Raw genomic sequence first — 27,594 nt, forward strand, 5'->3', positions numbered from 1 at the left:
CAGTATGGCAATATTGTATGTTCTTATGTTCTTACAGTGTTTATCCAATGCCCCTTTGAAATCTTTCACTGTTTTTGTCTTCACCACCTCCTCTGGAAGAGCATTCCAGGCATCTACCACCTTCTCTGTGAAGAAATATTTCCTGACATTGCTTCTAAGTCATCCTCCCTGGAGTTTCATTAGGTGACCCCTAGTTCTACTGATGTCTTTCCATTGGAAAAGTTTTGTCGATTTTACATCATTAAAAACTTTCAGGTATCTGAAGGTCTGTATCATATCTCCCCTGCACCTCCTCTCCTCCAGGTATTCATATTTAGGTCTTTCAATCTCTCCTTATAAGTCATTTTATAGAGACCCCCAATTTTGGTTGTCCTTCTCTGGACCGCCTCCATCCTGTTTCTGTCCCTTTTGAGATACAGTCTCCAGAACTGAACACAGTACCCCAGGTGACGCCTCACCGAGGACCTGTAAAACGGGATTATTACCTCTTTTTTCTTACTGGTTATTCCTCTTTCTATGCAGCCTAGCATTTTTCTTGCTTTAGCTATTGCCTTGTCACAATCCTTTGCCGTTTTCAGATCACTAGACACTATCAGCCCAAGGTCCCTCTCTTGCTCTGTGTACAACCCTTCACCCCCCATCTCATACAGCTCTTTTGGATTACAGCACCCCAGATGGCTTGCATGACTCTGTACTTCTTGGCATTGAATCCCAGCTGTCATATCTTCGACCACTGTTCAAATTTCCTTAAATCACTTCTCATTCTCTCTACGCCTTCCAGCATGTCCATTTTGTTGCAGATCTTAGTATCATCCACAAATATACACAAACTTTACCTTCTATCCTTTCCACAATGTCACTCACAAAGATATTGAACAGAACCAGTTCCAATCCTGATCCTTGTGGCAGTCTACTTAACACTGATCTCTCTTCAGAGTAGGTTCCATTTACCATTACATGCTGTCTTCTATCTGTCAACCAGTTTGTAATCCAGGCCACCACCTTGGCGCTCACTCCCAAGCTTCTCAATTTATTCACAAGCCTCCTAGGCAGGACCGTATCAAAAGCTTTGCTGAAATCTAAATAGATCACATCAAGTGCTCTTCTTTGATCCAATTCTTTAGTCCCACAAACAAAAAAATCGATTAGATTTGTCTGACAGGACCTTCCCCTGGTGAATCCATGCTGCCTCGGGTCCAGCAATCCTCCTGATTGTAGATAGTTCACTATCGTTTCCTTCAGCGGAGTCTACATTATTTTTCTCACCATTGAGACGAGGCTAACTGGCCTGTAGTTTCCAGCCTCCTCTCTTCTATATGGGACTGGTCCACATGTGCTGATTAATTTCCTTCATTCACTTTCAATATGCCAGTGCTACCAGACCTTGGTCTGGACCTAGAAGCTTCTCTCAGTCTAGGTTGCTTCAGGAAAAGTGAGTTTGGTGTTGGATGGGGAAGGAGTGGATGTGTATTCCAAGCATTAAAATAGGTAAAAAGAAGACCAAATGGTAAAATGGTGACATGAAAGTGCTATTAAAGCCAAAACGTCATCTTTCAAAAACTGGAAAGTGGATCCAAATGAAGAAAATAAGAATGAGCATAAGCACTTGCAAGTTAGATGTAAAACATTAATAAGGCAGGCCAACGGAGAATTTGAAAAGAAACTTACCAGAGAGGCAAAAACTGAAAATAAAAACTTTTCAAGTATATTCAAAACAAGAAGCCTGTGAATTGGTTGGACCTTTAGATGACAGAGGAGTAAAAGGTGCGCTCAGGGAAGACAAGGCCATGGCAGAAAAAAACTAAAATAATTCTTTGCTTTGGTCTTTATTGAGGAGAAATATTCTTTGTGTTGTGAGTCAACATATCTAAGAATATAGAGAGACAAACAAGCCTGGAAAAAAACATGGGATGGCTAAGGCACTGTCCTTTGGTGAATCTGAGTGGAGACAGTTATTTACAGTTAACTTCTACTATAATTTCTGGCTCTAGTACAGATTTTGCAAGTCCACTACTTTATTTAGAACTTACAATTTCAACAGATTTATGTTTAAACTCTGGTTTTGCTTTGAGACAACCTGTTACTCTATGAGTCATAGACAGTTCAAGTACTGGCCTTATCAGGCAGTTAGCAGATATTTCCTATTCCTATTTCAACTTGTTACTTACTAAGCAGACTAGGAATGAGACAGCATGTAAAACTAGCATGTTTAGAAAATCTTATGCTAAGCTCTTGTGCAATTAATATTGATCCACATTTATTACTGGTGATTAACTTTGTTCCACTATTATCCCTACCTGCCACATGACAAAATTCTTCACATAAACTAAAATAACTTCTTGCTTCTTCCCATACATGTAAACTGGGAAGATGTAATAAAGCAAATTGACAAACTAAAGAGTAAATAACTGAGATAAAATGGTATATACCCCAGAGTTCTGAAAGAACTATAAAATGAAATTGCATACTTATTACTAATCATTTCTAGCTTCTTATTCAAATCAGCTATGGTACCTGTGGATTGGAGGATGGTCAATGTCATTTCCATTTTTAAAAAGGATTCCAGGTTTGATCTTGGAAACTACAGACCAGTGAACTTGATATCAGTACCAGGCAAAATGATGATAACTATTCTGAAGAGCAAAATAACTGACTATATGAATAGACACATATTTATGGGGGCAAAGTGAACTTGGATTATGCAAAGGGAAGTCTTGCCTTACAAATCTGTTAGAATTTTTTTGAAGGGGTTAATAAACATGTGGACAGGGGTAAGTTGGTTGATACAGAGTATCTGGATTTTCAAAAGAAATTTGGCAAAATGTCCTTATGAGAAATTCATCAGGAAATTAATGGCATGGGATAGGAGGTAATATCCTATTGTGAATTGATAACTGTCTAAAAATATAGCAAACAGAAAGTAGGACTGAATGATCATTGTGTAGTGCCCCAGGGATTTGTACTGGCATCAGTGCTTTTTAATTAATTAATATAAAGCTTTTATAATCCTCCATATCCAAAATCCATGGCAGTTAACAGTGTCTCAGTCATAAAATATATTAAAACTAACTGACTAAACTTTAAAACAAAAACAAAATAGTAAAATGTATAAAAAATACAGAGTAAAACATTAACAATGTGTTACGTGCCCCAGCTGCGGTCGTCCCACGCATGGGACCGCTCACCTTCGGGGGTCACACAGCGGGTCCCGGTCCTGTCTCCCTCGCAGCCCTTGCAAGTCCAGCTAGGCCCCGGCGTCCCGCAGCGGCAGTCGCCGGGCCTTTGGTCGCATGCCAGGCCTCATGCCGTGCCTTGGCATCTCAGCAGCTAGCCACACCCCTACGCGTGCACACGGACCAGCCGCCCTGATGTAGGTTCCAGGGTGGGGCCTAGTTCTGCGGCGCACCCTGATTGAACTCATGTTAAAAGGAAGTTGTTGGCCTCACTTCCTTGCCTTGGCAATCGGGTCGGTTTGTTCCTGAGATTGCCCTTGCTTGTGTTCCTGCTTGCTTGTTCCTAGTCTTGTTCCAGGATCCTTCTGTTCCAGTTCTGTTCCTGCTTGTACCTGCTTCCTTGCCCTGCTTGTTCCAGTGTTCGTTGTTCGTCTCCTTGGTCTTACCCCAGACTGACTTACTGGTAAAGACCTCAGCTTGTTCCTGACCTGCCTGCCTGCCGCCTACCCAAGACCTCAGCCTACTCTTCGACCTTGCCTGACCTCTGGATCTTGACCCTTACTCCTCGGACTGATTCCTGGATTTTGACCTTGCTTGCCTGACCTTGCTTGATTCTGGCTCTGTCCCTAGCCTTGTCCTCGCCATCTCTATTCTGGTTTGCTCTCCTCCAACCTGTTTCCAGCCTCGAACCCGATAGCGCTCCTCTAGTGTCTGTAGGCACGCCGGACTTATACTCTCCCAGGAGACCCTGCAAGGCCCACCTAAGTCCAAGCGGCCCGGGTCCCTATGGGCTCCTCCTGGGGTGACCTTGGGCTTCCAGTGGTGAAGCTCTTCACTGCCTCTGTCTCCTTTCATGCTCTGCCCCCTGTGGACAGTCCCTTTACTGCCACAGGACAGGGGTTCACCCCCGAGCGCAATACAATGAATACAAATAACAGCTGGCAGCATCAAAATGGAAAATAAAATTTCATAGAAAAATGTCACAAGACCATCACTGTAAAAGCTGAGTTACCAAGGTCACCAAATTGTCATCAAGAGCAGTTAAATGTTGTCAAAACACTACTGATCTCTATAGAGCCAATTTAAAGGTTTCAGTAAAGAAAAACACTTCGAGTTGTTTCCTAAAAGTTAAAACATTGCTTTCTTTCTTAATGTTTTAGGCAGTTTATTCCATAGAACTGAAGTCATAGTCATGCACATCTTCTAACGGGATTGACAATATTTTTAAATTTGGGATTAGGAATGTACAAAAGACATTTATCTGCTGAATGCAAAGTTTTTGATGGCTGATACATTTTTAGAAACAAGCTAACAGATACAGGAGCATCATTGTTCAGAGTTTTAAACAAATAATAAATGATCTAAAAAAGGGAATGATGAGTGAGGTGATCAAATTTGCAGATTACATAAAATTATTCAAAGCAGTTAAATCATGAGCCAATTATGAGGAATTGCAACAGGACTTTGTGACATTGGGCAACTGAGCATCTAAATGTCAAGTGAAATTTAATGTAGACAAGTGCAAAAGTAATGCACAATAGGGAATAACCTAAATTATAGTGATATGATACTGGGTTCTATATTAGAAAAAGGCTCCTGGAGTCATTGTGGACAATTCTTTAAAATCCTCAGCTAAGTATCTGATAAATAGAATGTTAGGTATTATTAGTAAAGGAATGGAGAATAAAACAATATCATAATGCCTCTGAGTCAATCTATGGTCTCACTGCACCTTGTGTATTATGTGCAGTTCTGGTTCTAAATCGGAACTAGAAAAGGTACAGAGAAGGGTGACCAAAATGATAAAGGGGATGAAATGGCTCTGCTATGAAGAATAGCTAAACAGATTAGGACTCTTCAGCTGAGTGTTGTGTTCCGTGGCCGTGGACGACCACGGTCACGCCCCCCTACCTGACCGTGATGGCGACCTGCTGCGGCAGCATCGGGAGAGAAGCCTATGTTCCGATGCCCGTTGTTCCCGCACGCTGGCGCGAGCCTCCGGGTTGACCGCCGGGCTGGGAGCCGTTCCTGCTCCTCCTGCGTGGCATCAGGCAGCTTCTCCTCTGCGGCCAAAATCCAAGCTGGCTGCCGCCATCTTAGGCGCGAGGCCGCACCTCCTCACCAGATTTAAAGGGACCTGGTCCTTTTAACTACCTACAGCTGTTTCCAATGAGCCAGAGCAGAGGAAGCATAAAAGGAGGCTTCCTTTGCTCATTCCTTGACTTGGCAACTTTCGGGTTAGTTGAGTCTGCTTGCTTCGGTGAGTCTTCTTGTGTTTCGGACCCTTGCTTCTTGGTTCCTGTCTCATCTTAGTGATTCCTGGTTCCTGACTTCGGATTCGCAAGCGGTGATTCCTGATGTGTGACTTTGGACTGGCAAACGGTGATTCCTGGTGTGTGACCTCGGACTGGTAAGTGACTACCCTCTGGCACTTGACCTTGGACTTCTTCTTGACCATCGTCTCCAAGGGCCCACCTAAGTCCCAGCAGCCCGGGTCCCTACAGGCTCCTCCCTGGGGGACCGCGGGCTTCCAGGGGTGAAGCTCCAGTTAGCCCTTGCACCGACCTCATGACTCCTTGACCTCTCAAAGGTCCACCTAAGTCCCAGCAGCCCGGGTCCCTACGGGCTCCTCCCGGGGGGACTGCGGGCTTCCAGTGGCGAAGACTCAGTTGCCTCCTCGACATCACGACTTCTCGTCTGCCTCCACAGCCACCTCAGTCTCCAGTGCCGAGGGTCAGCCGGTCACATCTTCTGTTCTGCCTCGCCACCCGACGGGAGAATCTACGGATCCACCTCCTAAGGTATACCATCCTCCCGTCGGCCCAAGGGTTCACTAGCCTGAGCATAACAGATTGCCAAGTCCATGGACCCGGCGGAGGCATCTGCCCGCCAGGCCATTCCTGGAATGGCCCAGCATCTGAAGGACCAGCAAAAGACCCTGGATGCCCTTGTCTCTGCAGTGGAGGGCCTGAACCAACACTTTGAGGCATTAGGGCCCATGAACCCCATTCTGCCGTCCCCGCCTGTGGTTCCAGGGGGCCGCTCTACTCATCAGGGCACCATGCAGGTCACTGTGGGCGATCCTGGGCAGGTAATCCCCACGCAACTCCCGGAGCCCTCTCGATACGCCGAAGACACGAAGTTGTGTCGGGGATTCCTTAGCGAGTGCCAGGTCCATTTTTCCTTGTTGCCCGCTCAATTCCCTAATGACCTGGTCAAGACTAGTTATATTATGTCCCTGCTCGACGGGAAGCCCTTGATCTGGGCCTCTCACCTATGGGAGAGAAGAGACCTGGTGTTTGGAAATTTGGACCAGTTTCTGTCCGCCTTTCGACAGATTTTTGATGAGCCTGCCGTAAACCCACTGCTGTTTCAGAACTACTCCAGTTGCGACAGGGTACTCGGACAGTGGCCGAGTACGCAACAGAATTCCGCACCTTGGCCGCAGAGCTAAACTGGAGGGAGGATTGCCTCCACGGAATCTTCCTGGAGGGGCTAGCCCCACGCCTTCAGGATGGACTAGCAGCGAGGGAACTCCCGAACGATCTCGATGGCCTGATAGACTTGGCCAATCGAGTGGATCGTCGCATGCGGTTTCGTCTTCCCAAAGGGAAGGCAGGAAGGAGGTCCTCGCCGTCTCCCAAGAAGGAATCGGGAGCCTCCTGAGCCCCGGTCAAAGAGCCCATGGAATTGGGCCGTGGGAAACTTTCCACACAAGAGCGCCGGCGGTGAATAAAGGAGGGGCTTTGTTTCTACTGCGGCGCTGCAGGCCATCAAGTAGCCGTATGCCCGGTGCGACTGGGAAACTCCCGGGCCTAAGACCTGAAGGAGGTCTCTTCCTGGGCCTAACCTCACCTGCACCTCCACTAACTCTACCAATGGTGCTAACGTCTGCGGCCGGTGAGTTCCACACGTTAGCTCTGGTAGACTCTGGCGCCGGCGGCAATTTCATTATGAAGAGCCCGGTGGAACACTTGAAGATTCCACAGGTCCGTGTTCCAGCTCCATTGGTCATCTCTTCGATCCAAGGTAAAACCCTCCCGGGACGTATGACACACATCACGGAACCCGTCCAGTTGAGGGTTGGACTCCTTCATCGTGAGCGGATGGCCTTCCATATCTTGGAGCATTCCATGTATCCGATCGTCCTTAGACTCCCCTGGCTCCAGGAACACGGTCCCCAGTTCGACTGGAAAACCTTGCAACTATCCCACTGGGGGCCGAATTGTCACGACAATTGCCTCCAATCAGTGATTCCAGTCTCATGTTCCACTGCTTTCACCAGTCTTCAAGGCCTGCCGGCCTCCTATGCCTCGTACACGGATGTCTTCTCCAATCGGTCATTCGATTGTGCCATCAACCTCCTCCCTGGCACTGAGCCTCCTCAAGGGCGCACCTATGCCCTTTCGCCTGCGGAGACACAATCCATGATGCAGTACATCCAAGAGAATCTGGAGAGGGGCTTCATTCGTAAGTCAACGTCCCCAGCGGGGGCTGGGTTCTTCTTCATTGGGAAGAAGGACAGAACCCTTCACCCTTGCATCGACTACCAGGGCCTGAATGCTATAATGGTCAAGTACCGGTACCCCTTGCCCCTCATCTCCGAGCTCTTCGACCGTCTGCAAGGTGCGAAGGTCTCACCAAGTTGGATCTCCGAGGGGCCTATAATCTGATTCGCTTTAAGGAGGGCGACAAATAGAAAACAGCTTTCAACACCCGAGACGGCCACTATGAGTATTTAGTCATGCCGTTCGGGCACTGTAATGCCCCTGCAGTGTTTCAGAACACCATGAACGAGATATTCCGTGATCTCCTGTATCGGTGTATGGTTGTGTACCTGGACGACATTTTGATTTTCTTGGATTCCCTGACCACACACCACCAGCACATCGTCCAAGTATTGCCACATCTAAGGGAAAATAGACTGTATGCGAAACTTGAAAAGTGCCTTTTTGACCGGGAGTCCCTTTCCTTCCTGGGGTATATCTGTATATCTGTAAATCGTTGTGATGGTATTTAACTTAACGACGGTATAGAAAATGTTTAAAATAAATAAATATATAGTCTCCAGTGAGGGATTCCGTATGGACCCCCAGAAGCTAAAAGCCATTCGGGAATGGCCGCAACCGTCCAGACTGAAGGCACTCCAACGTTTTTTGGGTTTCGCCAACTATTACCGGTCCTTTATTCCCCACTAAGCATCCATTGTTGCCCCGATGACAGCCTTGACACGGAAAGGCGCGGATCCCAAGAACTGGCCTCCAGGAGTGGAGGCCGCTTTCCTCCGACTCAAAGAGGCGTTCCTTCAACAGCCATGCCTACGCCATCCGGATCCACAATGGCCGTTCGTCATCGAAGTGGATACATCCTCAGAAGGCAAGGGGGCCGTTCTGAGCCAGACTTCAAAGAATCACAAGCTACGCCCATGTGCCTTCCTCTCTCATCAGTTCTCTCCGGCCGAGCAGAACTACGCCATTGGCGACAAGGAGCTCCTAACCATTAAAGTGGCCCTAGAAGAATGGTGCCTTTGGTTAGAGGGGGCACAGCACCAGTTACGGTCTACACGGACCATAAAAACCTTGAGTACCTGCATCGGGTGCAGTGACTAAACCCTCGACAGGCACGTTGGACATTATTTTTCACCCATTTCAACTTTGTCCTACGCTACCGACCTGCCGGGAAGAATCTCAGGGCCGATGCCTTGTCACATGTCTTCGAGACCACAGAGACTTCTGATGACCCTCAGTTTATCATCGAACCATCACGTGTCCTACTGTCCGCCACCACGACCATCCCTCCTGGGAAAACTCTGGTTCTGCCGCACCTGCGGAAACAAGTCCTGGCATGGGCTCATGACTCCCGTTGCTCAGGTCATCCGGAACAATACCAGACCTTACAGACCCTTCGCCGATATATTGGTGGCCTAAGGTCAACAAAGATGTCCGGTCTTATGTAGAGTTCTGCCAGTCATGTGCTCATCATAAGAGGATCCCAGGTTCGACCCCAGGCTTGCTTCAGCCTTTACCAGCTCACTCGGAATCATGGACCCATCTTGCAACGGATTTCGTGGTTGATCTGCCGTCATCCAGTGGGAACACTGTTATATGGGTGGTCATTGACCGGTTTAGCAAAATGGCACACTTTGTGCCCCTCCCAGGGTTGCTGTCCGCATCACAGTTGGCCCAGCTGTTCGTCCAGCACATTTTTAGACAGCATGGTCTTCCAAGGAGCATTCTCTCGGACCGAGGCCCTCAATTCACTGCCAGATTCTAGAGGGCCCTTTGCCAGAAGTTCAACGTCACTCTGGACTATACTTCTGCTTACCACCCTCAGACCAACGGTCTGGCAGAAAGAATGAACCAAACCCTAAAGCAGTTTCTCTGTATCTACATGAATGAGAAACAGGATGACTGGGCCAGTCTGCTTCCTTGGGCAGAATTTGCACTCAATTCACACCTGTCTATGGCTTCTGGATCCTCGCCATTCCAGATAGTCTATGGGAAGCAGCCATGCCCGCCGCTGCCGGTTCCCATTTCCATCATGTTTCCGGTAGCCCAACTCTCAGTGGACGAACTACACTGCCTCTGGGTCTCCACACGGCGTGCACTGATTAAAGCCAGTTAGGTGGCAAAAAGGTATGCCGACCAGCGACGGCGGCCATACCCGGCTCTGAGACCGGGTCAAAAGGTCTGGCTGAGCACCCAGTTTATCCACTTGAAGCTGCCATCAGCGCGATTGGCCCCTCGATTTATTGGGCCATTCCCCATCATTCGACGAATCGGGGCAGTATCGTATCAGTTGTGATTGCCACCTTCACTCAAGATACACAACACGTTCCATGCCTCCCTCTTGAAGCCTCTGGTACTATCTGGGCCTTCCAGGATGCCTCCAACTCCCCAACCCCTCGCCTCCAAAGACGACCTCACCTATCAGGTCAGAGAGGTGTTGGACATGCGTAAGCATAAAAAGAAATGGGAGTATCTGCTCGCACGGGAGGGGTTCGGCCCCGAAGAAAACACCTGGGAGCTGTTGCCCAACATACTGGACTGGGGCTTGCTTGAGCAATTCCACAGAGACCATCCGTCTAAACCCAGGCCTCCAGGGAGGTACCCTAAAGAGGGGGGTACTGTTGTGTTCCGTTGCCACAGACGACCGCAGTCGCGCCCCCCTACCTGACCGAGACAGCAACCTGCCGTGGCAGCATCAGGAGAGAAGCCTATGGTCCGGTGCCCGTTGTTCCCGTGTGCCGGCGCGGGCTTCTGGGTTGACCGCTGAGCTGGGAGCTGTTCCTGCTCCTCCCACGTGGCATCAGGCAGCTTCTCCTCCATGGCCAAAATCCAAGATGGCCGCCGCCATCCTAAGCGCGCCGCCGCACCTCCTCACCAAATTTAAAGGGACCTGGTCCCTTTAACTACCTACAGCTGTTTCCAATGAGCCAGAGCAGAGGAAGCATAAAAGGAGGCTTCCTCTGCTCATTCCTTGACTTGGCAACTTTCGGGTTAGTCGAGTCTGTTTGTTTCGGTGAGTCTTCTTGTGTTTCGGACCCTTGCTTCTTGGTTCCTGTATCGTCTTAGTGATTCCTGTTTCTTGACTTCAGATTGGCAACCGGTGATTCCTGGTGTGTGACTTCGGACTGGCAAGCGGGGATCCCTTGGTGTGTGACCTCGGACTGGTAAGTGAAGACCCTCTTGCACTTGACCTCGGACTTCTTCTGGACCATCGTCTCCAAGGGCCCACCTAAGTCCCAGCGGCCCGGGTCCCTATGGGCTCCTCCTGGGGGAACCGCGGGCTTCCAGGGGTGAACCTCCAGTTAGCCCTTGCACCGACCTCATGACTCCTTGACCTCTCAAAGGTCCACCTAAGTCCCAGCGGCCCGGGTCCCTACGGGCTCCTCCCGGGGGAACCATGGGCTTCCAGTGGCAAAGACTCAGTTGCCTCCTCGACGTCACGACTCCTCGTCTGCCTCCACAGCCACCTCAGTCTTCAGTACTGAGGGTCAGCCAGTCGCATTTTCTGTTCTGCCTTGCCACCCGACGGGAGAATCTATGGATCCACCTCCTAAGGTATACCATCCTCCGTCGGCCCAAGGGTTCACAAGCCTGAGCATAACACTGAGAGGAGATATTATAGAGAGTCTATACAATCTAGAGATGTGCTTCATTTAAAGATATCAGATCGGGCGCTCCATGGAAAATTTAGTTTTCCCACAGTTCGTTTTTCATTTTTCGGCAATTTTCAACAAAGTGCGTTAGTCCGCACTAATGGGCCTTTCTGTGCACTAACAACCAGTTAGTGCACACTGTCTCAGCATTAGTACGCAATACACTGAACGAGATAGTGTGCACTAGCTAGATGTTAATGCACATTAAGGCCCATTAGTGCGCACTAACATGTTAGTTAGTGTGCCCTAATAGAACTTACAGCGCACTTAGGGCTAGATTTTCTTTATTCGTATGCCTTCCTAAATCGCGTGGTAATGGGGGGTGAGGGGGTGAAGAGGGGGGTGGGCCTGCGAAAGCCGGCAACGATCACACCACTGTGGTGTTATCGCTGCTGGCTTTCGCACCCAATAGCGCCATCGTGAAAGGTGGTGCTATTGGGTGCGCTACTGGCAACGATAAGGGGTCTTACCTTATTGCCGCCAGCGATGTTCCATAGCATCTGCCCCGATGCCACCCCGACTCCTCCTCTTCCAGTGCCGTTGCCACCCCAACTCTGCCCCAATCCTGCTATTGCATGCGAAAATTCTCTTTTCGCGTGCGATAGGGTTAGAAAATAACCCCCTAAGTATGTAGTAGTGAGCTGTAACTAATGTTAGGGCGCACTAAAAAATGCAACTTAAAAATTAAAAAGTATCAATTCAGAGGAGTTTGTTAGCTAGAAAAACAGTGCTCACTAATCGGTATTACTGGCGCACTAAGAGATATGCAGTGTGCAGTAACTCCATTTGTGTGCACTAACACGTAATACGAATTTTGCCGAAATTTCGGCAAAAATCGCTTTGTATATTGTTGCTACCGAACCATGATGAATTCGACAATATCGCTGACATTGTCTAATTCATGAAAAATGAATGCACATCCCTCATACAATCATGTGTGAGGTAGAACAGGTAAACAGAGAACAGTTATTTACCCTATTACCACTATGACTAGGGGAAACTCCATGAGGCTAATAAGTAGCACATTTCAAACACATTGGAGAAAGTATTTTTTCATTCAGTGCACTTTTAAACTGTGGAATTTGTTGCCAGTGGTTGAGTTTACAAAGGGTCTACAGATGAGTTCCTGGAGGAAAATCACTATTAGCCATATTGGCTTGGAAAAGCTGCTGCTTATCCTTGATTATGAGCAAGAAGAATTGGACATATTCATTGGGATCCTACCAAGTATTTTGTGACCTGGATTGGCCACTGCTGGAGACAGGATGCTCTGCCTGATGGATCTTTGGTCTGATCCAGTATGGCATTTGTTATGTTCTTATGAGGAAAAAATGAAGATCTGCATGGGAGGTGGAGGAGGGGAGCAGGAGGGATGGAATGAATGTTTTTGTTCCCTGGGTAGAGAATGGGGAGGCGAAAGAGAGAGTGATAAGCATTCTGGAAGGAGGTAAAATTAGGGGCTTCACTCCTCACTACTAGCAGTTATGAGCTGCCTATGGACAGCACAAATAAAGGAGACTAAACTTAGTTGCCTATTGAATGCTGTCATTGGTTAACTTCAGGTTCATAAAGTCAAACTTCTTTTGACATCTGCTAACACAAATCAGCATGAGAAAGTTCACATAAAACAAAAGAAGTGCCTAACAAATAAACCTTAGTATTAAAGATACAACTTTTGTCCCACCTCAGATCCTTGAGGCCACAGGCAATGCATCCTTCTGATTGAATCTGAGTTCCTCATTAAGAACCAGTTTGCAACTTTGTTTATTATAATTTAACAAGAGAAATTTTAACACTTACAGAATTTCTCTTTTGGAGCAGAACCCACATTTTTCATCAGATAAGGATAGTAAGATGATAAAACTTTCTCATCATCATCATTTATTGTTTCTATGCTTTTACAGCTAAAATATTAAAAGTATATTACAGCAGTTAATATTTACCATCATAATCTTACAAAAGGATACAGGTTATGATTCACACTTTTGCCATGGGTGGAAGACTGCTAGAGAGAGTCATATTTTTACTAACTTTCTGAGAGCTAGATAGTCCGGGGCTTGTCTAATATATAGTAGGGATGTGAATCGTTTTTTGACGATTTAAAATATCGTCCGATATATTTTAAATCGTCAAAAACCGTTAGGGCCACGATACAATACCAATTCCCCCGATTTATCGTCAAAAAATCGTAAATCGGGGGAAGGGGGAGGGCAGGAAAACCGGCACATTAAAACCCCCTAAAACCCACCCCCAACCCTTTAAATTAAATCCCCCACCCTCCCGAACCCCCCCAAATGCCTTAAATTACCCTGGGGTAGAGCGGCGGTCTGAAACGGCCTCCTGCTATTGAATCGCGTCGTCTTCAGCCGGCGCCATTTTGCAAAATGGCCACCGCAAAATGGCAGCGGCCATAGACCAACATGATTCGACTGCTGGAGGTCGTTCCGGACCCCTGCTGGACTTTTGGAAAGTCTTGTGGGGGTCAGGAGGCCCCCCCAAGCTGGCCAAAAGTTCCTGGGGGTCCAGCGGGGGTCCGTGAGCGATTTCCTGCCGCGAATCGTTTTCCGTACGGATAATGGCGCCGGCCATACGCGTATGGCCGGCACCATTTTCCGTACGGAAAATGGTGCCGGCAGGAGATCGACTGCAGGAGGTCGTTCAGCGCCCCCGCTGAACGACCTCCTGCAGTCGATCTCCTGCCGGCGCCATTTTCCATACGGAAAACGATTCGCGGCAGGAAATCGCTCACGGACCCCCGCTGGACCCCCAGGAACTTTTGGCCAGCTTGGGGGGGCCTCCTGACCCCCACAAGACTTGCCAAAAGTCCAGTGGGGGTCCGGAACGACCTCCAGCAGTTGAATCGTGTTGGTCTATGGCCGCCGCCATTTTGCGGCGGCCATTTTGCAATATGGTGCCGGCTGAAGACGACACGATTCAATAGCAGGAGGCCGTTTCGGACCGCCGCTCTACCCCAGGGTAATTTAAGGCATTTGGGGGGGGGGGGTTAATTTAAAGGGTCGGGGGTGGGTTTTAGGGGGTTTTAGTGTGCCGGTTTTCCTGCCCTCCCCCTTCCCCTGATTTAGCTACGGACCGCCGCTGGACCCCAGGGTAATTTAAAGCATTTGGGGGGGGGGGGGTTCGGGAGGGTGGGGGATTTAATTTAAAGGGTCGGGGGTGGGTTTTAGGGGGTTTTAGTGTTCCGGCTCATGATTTTAACGATTTTCACGATACTTTACACACCCAAACGGCAACAATACGATTCCCTCCCCCTCCCAGCCGAAATCGATCGTTAAGACGATCGAGGACACGATTCACATCTCTAATATATAGTGGTAGAGTGTTCCAATGTTCTCTTTCTGATATCGATGAGGTATGGTTCCTTGAGGCCAGGTACAGTTAACTGAGTTGAGAAAACGAGTGCAGAGGATATGAGGACAAGAAACGGGTGAGATAACTGCTGAGGTAGAATGATGGTTTTCCTTCGAGGGCTTTGTAGGTTAAAGTCAGGATTTTGACAGTGGAGCATTGGGAGTCAGTGGAGAGTTTTCTGGATTATTGTGATCTAGTTAAATTTTCTTATATTCATCAACATTTAAGCTGTAGCATTCTGTGCAAGCCATTGATGGTGAATTAGCTTGTTTGATATCCCATTGTAGAGTGAGTTGCACTAGTCCAGGTGAAAATCTTTCAGACCTAGTTGATTGCAACAAAGGCAGGGCCCTTGAGGTGTGGGAAGAGATGTCGTAATTGATGTAGATGGAAGAAAGTTGGTACCTGGAATGAAAGACAAAAATTTGTCAAGGCTGACAGTATTGTCCTCTGCCATACTAGTAGTAATACTAGTATTATGAGGTTTTGTATCTGAAGCTTTCATAATATATTGTGCCCTGACTCATTATTCCAGCTTGAGCCATTTCACTAATATAACCTTTCCTTTAGTGGAGCCTCTATGACAATCCCTCCTCCTTTGCATAACTCCAATATTTTTTTGAAGCCATTCCAAATATCTTTTCTTTTTTCCACAAGGTTGCAGTGTATACATAAATAGACATGTGACAGTAACAGAGCAAGTGTGAATAATTCAACTAAGCAGAAACCTTAATCTGTGATGGTGGTATTATGAAGTCATTCTTAACAGTATGCCTTGAGCAAAGAAAAGAATTGCATTTGAAAGGAATTTAGCTAGCCATCAGTAATTACAGGAGGAGATGCCTGACTCATGCTGATGATAACATTTTGGGGTTATTAGCAAGGAAGTGGGAATACTGGTTACTTTTTCAAATTAATTTGGCAAGGAGCTTTTGTTGTAGACAAACCAAGCGAACAGAATGGATACAATATATCTGAAGGATTCCATTGTGTGCAGATACAGACCAACCAAATTGGATTATATCACTAAAATATGAGTAAATAAACTTTACACAATTCTGAAATATTACATTTCTTATTTTGATCAACAGTAATTTAGATAGGGAAACCAGGAAATGGATATCAATTATGTATTAGTGTGCATAATGCTCAGACATCTGGGTGTAATTCAAACACTGATTAAGCAGGTTTAACCACATAGTATTTATATTTAACATTGCTAAGTCATTGCACATATGAATAATATAGTAGTTGGTTAGTGTATCTACAGGAGAATGAATTTACTGTAATTCTATTTTGGTTGTTATTAACCTACATTTATATTAATCTCTCTGTGGAATAATGACTCTAAGCACTCTTTATGTTTCCATATACAATCTTTGGTGAAGGGCTCTTTCCATAAACTCCGCCTTTTACGCTCCATTAAGCCTTTCTTAAGTCTCTCAGATTTTAAACTGGTAACTCAAACATTGATCATGAACTCACTAGATTACTGTAATTCTCTCTGTCTAGGCCTGCAAAAAAGCCACAATTCACGTGCTACAATTTATCCAAAATTCAGCAGCCTACAAGGTCTCTGGCACTTTGTTGTATATACTTATCTCCTCAGTTTTGGTTGCACTCCATTGGTTTCCAATAGAACAGTGGATCCAATTTAAAATACTTACTCTGATTTTTAAAGCCATTAAGGGCCTTGTTTCCTCTTCTTTTCCACAACCAGTTTTTTATTGTCCTCGCAATTTGTACTCGACAGATCATAGATTATTGGTGATCCCTACACATAAATCCATTCGCTTAGCTGAGTCACATTCTCAAATTTCCAGCAATGTTTACACCCTTTGGAATAGTCTCTTAGAACCACTAAAAATGGAATGTGACCTATAACATTTATTTTTTCTCTCAAACTTTCCCTACCTCGTTATCTCATGGGATTATAGTATGCCTTACTATAAGAACATAAGAATTACCATACTGAGTCAGACCAAGGGTCTATGAAGTCCAGTATTCTGTTTCCAACAGTGGCCAATCCAAGACACAAGTACCTGGCAAGCACCCAAACATTAAACAAATCTAAAGCTACTGTTGCTTATTAATTAATAGAAGTTTATGGATTTTTCTTTTAGGAACTTATCCAAACCTTTTTTAAACCCAGTTACACTAACTGCTGTAACCACATCCTCTGCCAATGAATTCCACAGCTTAACTATGCACTGAGTGAAAAATAATTTTCTTCAATTTGTTTTAAATGAGCTACTTGCTAACTTCATGGAGTGCCCCTAGTCCTTCTATTATCTGAGAGAGTAAATAACCGATTTACATTAACTTTTTTGAGTCCTTTCATGATTTTGTAGACCTCTATCATATCCCCCCCCCCCCCCACCTCAGTCATATCTTCTCCAAACTGAACAGCCCTAACTTCCTTAGCCTTTCCTCATAGAGCAGGAGTTCCATGCTACTTATTTTGGTCACCTTTCTCTGCACTTTCTCCAGTGCAACAATATCTTTTTTGAGATGCAGCGACCAGAACTATACACATTATTCAAGATGTGGTCTCATTATGGAGCGATACAGAGGCATTATGACATTTATCGTTTTATTTGCCATTCCCTTCCTAATAATTCCTAACATTCTGTTTGCTTTTTTGATCACCACAGAATATGGAGCCGACGATTTCAAAGTATTATCCACTATGACACCTACATCTCTTTCCTCAGTGGTAACTCCTAAGTTAGAACCTAACATTGTGAAACTTCAGCAAGGGTTATTTTTCCCTATATACATCACTTTGCACTTGTCCACGTTAAATGTCATCTACCATTTGGTAACCCAATCTTCCAGTCTTGCAAGGTCATCCTGCAATTTAGCACAATCTGCTTGAGTTTTAACTACTCTGCATAATTTTGTATCAACAACAAATATGATCATCTCACTATTTGATGACTAGTAATTTTTTGCTGTTGTGTTTAAGATTTTAATGTTTGTTTAATTGAATTTTTATTTGTTTAGTCTAGGCATTGTATTAGATTTTATACTGTTTGTAACTTACATTTGTTAGGATTTGTAGGTATGTGGGACCTGGGCCGAGGTGAGAGATGATACCGCTCACAGGGAGGAGCCCTGTGAGCCTCACCGTCGGGAGGTGAGGTCTCAGTGGACGTCAGACACAGCTGTGGAATAGAGTCTTTATTAGAGAGATAGAGAGGCACTGCCCGTGAAGCTGGGAGTGCAGGAGAAAGACACAGAATCTTTTCAAGAGGTTCATTTCAACCTAATGTTAATTTTATGAACTTAAGGCTGAATTTTAAAATGACAGCTCACGTAAAAATCGGGACTTACGTGCATAAGTGCCGAGTCCTAAAAAAGGGGCGGGCCGGGGGGCATGGTCTGAAAGGGGAGGGGCGAGACGAAGGCCGGCCGGCACAGCGGCCATTAGCCACTGTCCCAGGAAAGCGCATGCCGGCAGCTGGCTGGCATGCGCAAACTACTTCTGCTCAAGGGGAACAGTAATACAAAAAACCAAATGTAAGTCGATAGGAAGGATTTACAGAGTGTGGAGGAGAGGGGAAGGGGGAAGGGGGAAGAGGGAGAGAGTTTAGGTAGGGGGGTAGGGAAGTCCCCTCCCAGTATGATCCTTAATTGGATCGGACTGGGAGGGAACTGGGAGAGGCTCGATTGCATCGCCGTGTGTAGTTAGCAAATATTCTCCCTCCCTGTGCACATCACCCACACATGCATGTACGGATTTTAAAATCCAGCACGCATGTGCAACTGGCCAATTTTATAACATGCGCGGGTTGGCGTGCAAATGTTATAAAATCAACATGTCCATGTGCCAGGAACAGCGCGTATATGGACGATGTATGCATGTTTTAAAATCTACCCCTTATTTTCATAATTGGAGAATTCTAACGTTGAAGTGACTGATAGGTCTACAGTGCTGGCTTCCTTTTTCCATGAACAGGATGTCGTTTTCATAATGAAGTCCTATTTTTTGAACTTTAATGTTACTTTTTTGGGAGACCTGGTCAGAATTTACACTGACTTAGCCAAGATAATGCAAGACCGACGTAAAGGGTTTTTGTCAATGTGTTCTGAGGTATTAGCTTTAGCCGTCTCATTTACATAGAAACATAGAAATGACGACAAAGACCAATTGGCCCATCCAGTCTGCCCAGCAAGCTCCCACACATTTTCCCATACTTATCTGTTTCACTGACCACCAAGTTCAGGGCACTTGTTGGTAACTGTTTGATTCAAATTTCCTGCCACCCACTGCCATTGATGCAGAGATAATGTTGGAGTTGCATCAAAGGTGAAGCATAAGGCTTAATGGTTAAGGGTAGTAACCGCTGCATCAAGCAAGTTACCCCGATGCTTGTTTACCCAGACTTCAAAGATCAATGTCTTGTTGGATGTTATCTGAATGTAAATCCTCTTTTCTACATTTCCCCTGCCGTTGAAGCAGAGAGCAATGCTGTATATGCATTCAAAGTGAAGTATTAATTCAGGCTTAATTGGTATAGGGTAGTAACCACCACAATAAGCAAGCTACCCCCATGCTTATTTGTTTACCCAGACTGTGTAGTTCAGTCCTTGTTGGTTGTTGTTTGAATGCAAATCCTCTTTTCCACATGCCATTGAAGCAGAGAGCAATGTTGAAGTTGCATTAACCGTGTGAAGGCTTATTGAGTAAGGGTAGTAATCACCAGGTAGTAGCCACCATTCCAGCAAGCCATCCCCATGGCTCTTCTCTTCATTCCCATCCTCTAGCCTTTATGGATCCATAGTGTTTATCCCATGCCCCTTTGAAATCCTTCACAGTTTTAGTCTTCACCACTTCCTCCGGAAGAGCATTCCAGGCATCCACCACCCTCTCCGTGAAGAAATACTTCCTGACATTGGTTCTGAGTCTTCCTCCCTGGAGTTTCAAATTATGATCCCTAGTTCTACTGATTTTTTTCCAACAGAAAAGGTTTGTTGTTGACCATGGATCATTAAAACCTTTCAAGTATCTGAAAGTCTGTATCATATCACCCCTGCTCCTCCAGGGTATACATATTTAGGTTCTTCAATCTCTCCTCATAAGTCATTTTATGAAGACCATCCACCTTTTTGGTCACCCTTCTCTGGACCACCTCCATCCTGTCTCTGTTCTTTTGGAGATACAGTCTCCAAAACCGAACACAGTACTCCAGGTGAGGCCTTACCAAGGTCCTGTAAAAGGGGATCATCACTTCCTTTCTCTTACTAGATATTCCTCTCTCTATGCAGCCCAGCATTCTTCTGGCTTTAGCTATCGCCTTGTCACATTGTTCTGGCCGACTTCAGATCATTAGACACTATCACCCCAAGGTCTCTCTCCTGCTTCGTGACCATCAGCCCTTCACCCCCCATCAAATACTGTTCTTTCGGGATTTCCACATCCCATATGCATGACTCTGCACTTCTTGGCATTGAATCTCAGCTGCCATATCTTCGACCACCCTTCCAGCTTCCTTAAATCCCATCTCATTCTCTCCACTCCCTCCAGCATGTCCACTCTGTTGCAGATCTTAGTATCATCCACAAAAAGACAAACCTTACCTTCTATCCCGTCTGCAATGTCGCTCATAAAGATATTGAACAGGACCGGTCCCAATACCGATCCTTGCGGCACTCCGCTTAACTCCGCTCTCTCTTCAGAGTAATTTCCATTTACCTTAACACATTATTTTCTGTCTATCAACCAGTTTGCAATCCAGGCCACCACCTTGGCACTCACTGCTAAGCTTCTCATTTTATTCACAAGCCTCCTGTGCGGGACCATATCAAAAGCTTTGCTGAAATCCAAGTAGATGACATCGAGTACTCTTCCTCGATCTAATTCCCTAGTCACCCAACCAAGAAAGTCAATCAGATTTGTCTGACAGGACCTTCCCGTCCTTCTAAACATGTTATAAATCAGGGAGCCAGTACCTTTATTTTTTTTTTGATCCTGATCAGATGAAAGAATTTTTGCATACTAGAATGACTAATTCTGTTATCAACCCAGAGTCATCTTAGGGATGTATCAGGTTTATAATTTAAGGTGATAATATCTACACTATTACTTCAATTTAGATTTCTTTATTTTTCCTTGATTTCTGATCCCCGATTTTTTTAAGATTATTATGTTACTTACTTAAGCCTGGATTTTAACAGGGCTATGCGCGTAAATTTTGGAGTTTACGCGTGTGGTCAGGCATTGCGCGCATTTGACAATGGGCCCAGTCATGCGCGTAAACCCCAGTACGCGCAGATGTGCTGGCCAAGGGAAAAGGGGGGCCCGGGAGATGAGGTCTGGGCAGGGTGGGGCCAGGGCAATGCCATTAGCCATTGTCCCAGAGAAGCACGTGCCGGCAGCCGACGGGTGCGTGCAGATTACTTCTGGTCCAGAGGAGCAGTAAGTATTAAAATAAAAAAATTAGGGATAATTAGGGTAGGTTAAGGGGGCTGGGAGGAGAGGGGAAGAGGGAGGAAGGATAGAGTTAGGTGTAGGAAATCTCCCTCCCAGTCTGCTCCTGGGGGAGGTCTGATTACGTCGCCATGTGTTGCTTTTTAAAATCCCCCCCCTGCACATGTGAGTTGCAGGCCGCCCGCACATGTGCATGCGGATTTTAAAATCCGGTGCACATGTGCATGCGGCCATCAGATTTTATAACATGTGCCTGCCGGTGTACGCATGTTATTTATTTTTCTATTTATTTAGAATTTTTATATACCGATATTCCTATAAAGAATATAGATCACACCGGTTTACAATGGAACAGAACTTTCGCTGGGAGGCGATACATTAAACAATGAACATTAGCGAATTGTAACATTCAAAAACATTTGGAAACAAGGAATCATAACAAACTATAACAAACCGAGAGCAAAATATAAAACTGTGGATAAATAAAATAAAATAAATAAAATGAAATAAATAAAAATACTTGATTTAAAACTAGGATGGGTCCTGGGGGGGCTGTGAAGAGATAGTTCAGTAAGTCCATTAACTGTTGGCCTTGGGCCTTGGTTCATGTTCTAGGACCTGCGTCAAAGAGAACTTGGGTTTTCAGGGAAAGTTTGATTGAAAAGCCAAGTTTTTAAGTCTTTCTTGAAGGTTTGGAGACAATGTTTTTGACGGAGGTCAGGAGGGAGAGTATTCCAAAGAGTCGGCCCTGATGTTGATAACGCTCTTTTGCTTAGAGAAGATTTAGTAGGGGGGGCATGCAGAGAGCCTTTGTAAGCTCTTCTGACTGGTCTTTCAGAGGTGTGAGCACAGAATTGATTGCTCAGTTTGAGAGGGGCGATGTTATGAATGTCTTTATGTATCATCATGAGTACTTTGAACGAAATCCTGGCTTTGATGGGTAACCAGTGCAGTGACTGCAGTATGGGAGAGATATGCTCTCTTTTGTTTGAGTTGGTACGTATTCTCGCCACGGCATTCTGTACCATCTGCAGTGGTTTTATTGTTATTGCAGGGAGTCCAAGCAAGAGGGAATTGCAATAGTCTAATTTAGTAAGGATAATGGACTGCAGCACTAGTCGGAAATCTTGAAAGTGAATGAGAGGTTTACGTTTTTTTAATACTTGTAATTTAAAGAAGCATTCTTTGGTAGTGTTTTGGACAAATGATTTAAGATTGAATTGGTTGTCTAGTTGAACTCCTAAGTCTCTGACATAGGGGGAGTGGTTAATAGCAGTTGTGAGTGATTGTGTTGCATTTAGGGAGTTGAAGAGAACTTGGTTTTCATCTGAAGAAATAATGAGAATCTCTGTCTTATTTGTATTGAGGATCAAATTAAGACTGGTAAGTAGACTGTTAATTGATTGCAGACAGGTGTTCCAGTGGGACCAGGTTTTGTGAAGAGAGTCTGTGATAGGGAGAAGAATCTGGACATCATCAGCGTAGAGGTAATAAGTTAATTTTAAGTTGGAGAGTAATTGGCAGAGAGGGAGCAGGTAGATGTTAAACAGTGTAGGGGAGAGGGCTGAACCTTGCGGGACTCCTAGGTTTGATCTGATGGGGTGAGAAACCTTATTGTTAATCTTCACCTTGTAAAATCTATTGTCCAGGAAGGATTTGAACCAACTGTGAGCCACTCCTTTGATACCAATGTCAGCTAGACGCTGAAGAAGAATGGAATGATTCACCGTATCAAATGCCGCAGATAAGTCAAGTAATACTAGTAGGTACAGCTGTTTCCTCTCAAGGTTTAGGAGAATGGTATCCGCTAGTGATGTTAGAAGGGACTCAGTGTTTCGAGTTTTGCGGAATCCAAACTGGAAAGGGGAAAGGATGTTGTTCTCCTCCAGGTATTCTGAAAGTTGTTTATTTACTATTTTCTCCATAATTTTGGAGATCAGTGGTAAGTTAGCTATAGGTCGGAAATTTGCAGGATCGGTTGTTGGAAGGTTAGGTTTTTTTAGTAGGGGTCTGAGTATAGCTAGTTTAAGTTGGTCAGGTACCATCCTTGTATCAAGGAGCAATTAATTATGTCTGCTAAAGCTTTTGAAATAGTGTTATGAAATCCGCACATCCATATGCATGCTCTGGGAACTGTGCGCACATGGATGTGCATGCTTTTAAAATTGACCCCTCATTGTTTATTTTTCTTTCTTTGTGCCTCTCTCAATGTTACTGTGCAAAGGTTTGTTCTTTGTATAACTGAAAATTTCAATAAATAAAAGTAAAAAAAAAAAATTATTCATATTCTGAGACTGCAGTGATTAATTGCACCTGTGTGGGTTTATTTCATTTTAGATCAGGTATGGAAATACTTTTCTCTCTAGTCCTGATTCAATAAATTGTTTTCTTATAGACACATGATGGGAAAAATCCTTAATAAAACAGGTTCTCTGTCTCTCTCTCAGTATAGTTATTAGCACTAGGTTGCTAAAAGGCTATCTGGTTTGCACTGTGTTCACAAATCCTTATCTTTCCATCAGTAATTCTCAGCTGTTAAGAGACAGTACAATCACTACAATTGGAAAACTGGATGTGAAGTCAAATGGAGAAGCAAGTCATTTTTCCTGGGTGCAATGGATTTTTTTTTCTTTTTCAGACATACAACCCTGACTTTGAATAGTGTAAAAACTATGATCTCATGCTAAATTAACTTCATACAAAATGGCACAAAAAAAATTCATGGAACTTAATTGGTCAGTCTTACGGTCGCTAGTTCGTTTGCCTCCATCAGAAGTCTGAAGATCACATCAGTGTATATAGAAGTTCCATTTTCCTTTTTTTTATTAGGCATTCACGGAGCGGGATGCCAGTGGCCAGTGGTTGGTGTTCCACCTTCACGGAGCGGAAGGATGGAGGGCTGCCATCTCCCAATTAAAAAAAGAAAAACAAACAAACAAAAAAAAAAAAAACCAGGGATGGGTTCATGGGCTATAGGTATTACCAAATATTAGGCTTAGTCAATTACCAATTATTAGGCTTTTAAATATTTGATGATAGTTAATGTGTCTTTCAATGCATACTTCACTTTCAATGCATATTTAGCATAGCTCCCTGCTTCAATGGCAGGGGAGAAGAAAAACTAATACTTCATGCTTATCCAGCATTGCTCTCTGCTTCAACGGCTGAGAGCTATGCTGCCGCTTACCCAACTAATCAAACTTAATATTTCACTTGGAAGCAGCTCCATCACTGCTCTCTACATTAATAGTGGGGGTGAAAGGGAAATAGAACCTAAGGTTACTAAGAGCCAAGAGTAACAGATAAGTATGAGAAAAAAGAAGAGTGAAGCTTGCTGGGCAGACTGGATGGACCGATTGGTCTTCTTCTGCCATCATTTCTATGTTTCTATGTTTCTTTTCTTATATAATCCATAGTGTCTCCTCGTTTCTCCATGCCCCTGAATATCAGTTGTTTAAATGTTATTTTTTGCATAAAATGATACTCTTCTCCCCTACCCTTTTGCCTACTGTAGCACAGTGTGAGTGGTTGTTGGCTTGCCGGAGAACAGAGAAGTCTGGACTCTGCTTACAGAGTTTTATTATTTTCAAGCAAATTAACAACCAAACACCTGCTTACCTCAGCAGTGCTAGAAACAGAAATGCAGCAGATTACAAATAAGAAGTTTTAGTATAGCTCTTTCTTTCTTCTACTCTTGTCCAGGGGCCTTCTGTCCTCTCTGGGGCCTATATGCCTACTTCTGTTGCCCCAGGGGAAATGTCCTGCATCTAGAATTCCCTCGTGGGCTGTCTTAAAGTGGGCCAGGCTAAATGCCTATTCCTGGACTTTTAAGGAGGGTCTAACATACAGTTCTTTATTCCTACCTTGGTCCTTCCTGAAAGAAAATACAGCTTGATAGAGCCACTTCCCATTCTTGGGTCTCATATATCATGAGTCTGTGATAGAAATAAAATTAAAATCTATTTCTGCTACTAGTGTCTCCAAGTTTTGATTTTATTAGCTGTACAATGAGTACAGCTTCCAGATCCCACTCTTTCTCTTATCTTCCCTCTGTAAATATTTATATCTACCCACAGTATTCATCCTGTTTTTTTACTAGTGGCTTTATGAGAGTCCCACTTTTGCATGTTTCTCTATTAACCACATTAGTTTGCTAGGGGGTGACAATCCAAGTGAACCATCTTTAATCCATCACCCATCTCATCTAGTTTAAACTCTTATAATCTGAACTGTTCATCTAGGGCTATAGTAGCCCTCTTGGTTAGATACAGTTCATCTCTATTATAATGCCTTTTACCCTTGCAGGTAGAGTTTCAGTCCCCAATAAATTAAAAATTCCCTTCTGTATAAAATTCTAGTCATGCATTGAATTTCCTTGTGTAGCATAACCTGTCTTCCCCCTTGCCATAAATAACTATGTAAAAATTAGTAGGGATGTATTATTTGTTTACTTTGGTGTAGTGCATGTTCACTCTATGACTGCAAATGGGGATGGCAATATTTCAAAGCCCTTCCTGGGGTTAAAAATGAATTTTAGCCAAGCAAGTAAGGGCTTTCAATATTACTCATCTTGTCTGTGAGTAAAAGTACATACGTTAGTCATCCTTTTACACTTGGCATGGGGATGTGGGACGGATAGAGGACAGAGAGAGGAACTATGTGGATTATTCAAACCTACTTGCATAATTTCTGACTGAAAAATTACCCACAGAGAAAGCAGGCTTACTGCCTGTGGGTAATTTTCCTGAAGTCAATAATCAAAGCAAAAGCCTATATTGGCTTTTGCTTTGATTACTGCTGCAGACCGCATGGGCAAAATTACCTATGGGGTTTGCACCAGTGTAGGTAGTTTTGATTATTGCTCCTAAATGTTTTCATATGCACAAAAATGATTAATGTAATGCTAAATCTATTTAGTGCATTTTAAATCATGTTAATGCATACTAAATGGGTTTTAGCACATGCTAAAATGAAATGACAGAAAATAAAATGGATAATAACCCCCCCCCAAAAAAAAAAAAAAACAACCAAACAAAATGATACAAATGTAACATCTTGGAAGGTTGAATCCGAATAATAGTTCCAGAGGTCATATCTCAAATCACAGTTTTAAGTATTACATTCCCAGATTATTAACAGATGTTATTTCAGGGATTCCCTGACCGGGGGAAAGGACAGCCTTCAAGACCTTTAGTATTGCAACACTTAAGTACCAGTCTGAGTTCTTGTATACAGCAGCGATGATAAAAGCACTGATGAGGGTTAAAGTCACCACGCAGTAAAATACACTGGAAGCTGGCTTGGTTTCCAATAGTACGTTTATTGATATATTGTGAAATGATGAAAAGAGTCTTTTCTGTTTGTTAGTTCACTTAATGTTACAAGTGATTTTAAATAAATTTGCAACTTCTCAAAGACTTGTTTAACATTTATGATGGTAAAGTCAATTGAATCAGTCTTTAAACACCTACAGTATTGTTCTGTCTCCTCCCCACGCTAATGATACATGCTGTCTGAATTCTAGTAGGGATCTGACAGCATCCCTACACAAATTTTGTTTTTTTGCTAGACACCTCTAAAAATTAGATCACATTATGACAAAGTTCCCTCAATGGATATAATTCTTTGCTGGTTCAGTAAACTAGTCACATTGCATTTTCTAACTCTCAGCTAGAAGATAATAATCATATGAAATTCAGCTATATTCTTTCTTTCTTCCAGCCCCACTGGGAAACAGTTTGAAATCAGAATCTTGTTTTCTTGTGTTGAATAATATGTGAAAGTAAAAGAAGAGAGCCAGATCTACTTTAATGAGATTAATCCTACAATAGTGAAGATCAGCAGAAATGTATTTTGGTCAGTGAACTGAGAAAATATTACATGAGGTTCATGGTGGAAATTAATTTTGTCTGATTTTTTATAGTACTAGAGAGTAACTGACTAATTTCAGTGAATGGACATATCAAAAGATTCTATTCTTTGCCATTTCTTTTATCTTTTAAGTTCTTGCTTCTAGATAGCTGCTAGTTTACTTTAGAAAAGAGGTGACAACCTTATTTTCTGATATATCTTATTTGGAAACAGTTGTATTGATTCCAATGCATATTTAGTAATATTCTCAACACATGTGCAAGTGTTTTTCCAGCTAGTTCTAATTAGCTTTTTCTTTTTATCTGATGAGCTCCTCCCTAGAGCCTCATTATTATTTGTTTTTATTTTTATCTTAGACTCTCATAATTGCGATCTGTGATGATTCTAGTCATATAAGTTTATGTACAAGTTCATGATTAAAACTGCTTTCATTTTCATCCAATCAGACCAGCCCAGATCAATGAGTTATGCATGCCAACCAGCAGATGGAGACAGAGATTAACAGGCTTGTTGATATCACTCCTGATGTTATGCCTCCTGATGTCTCTACTGCTGATGTTTTACTGTCCACCTGGCCACAGTGAACT

General features: G+C 44.1%; 1 protein-coding gene across 1 annotated transcript in view; it reads left to right on the plus strand.

Annotated features, from left to right (window-relative positions):
- The first annotated feature begins 8,389 nt into the window (after window positions 1–8,389).
- The window catches only part of LGSN (lengsin, lens protein with glutamine synthetase domain), a 214,840-nt gene continuing 195,635 nt past the window's right edge, over window positions 8,390–27,594 (plus strand). Inside the window, exon 1 of the mRNA XM_029596867.1 lies at window positions 8,390–8,703. Within this exon, the coding sequence (XP_029452727.1) occupies window positions 8,390–8,703 (314 nt within the window). The remainder of the gene's footprint in view (window positions 8,704–27,594) is intronic.

Source organism: Rhinatrema bivittatum, chromosome 3 (genome assembly GCF_901001135.1).
Source record: "Rhinatrema bivittatum chromosome 3, aRhiBiv1.1, whole genome shotgun sequence".
In the NCBI taxonomy this organism is placed as follows: domain Eukaryota; kingdom Metazoa; phylum Chordata; class Amphibia; order Gymnophiona; family Rhinatrematidae; genus Rhinatrema; species Rhinatrema bivittatum.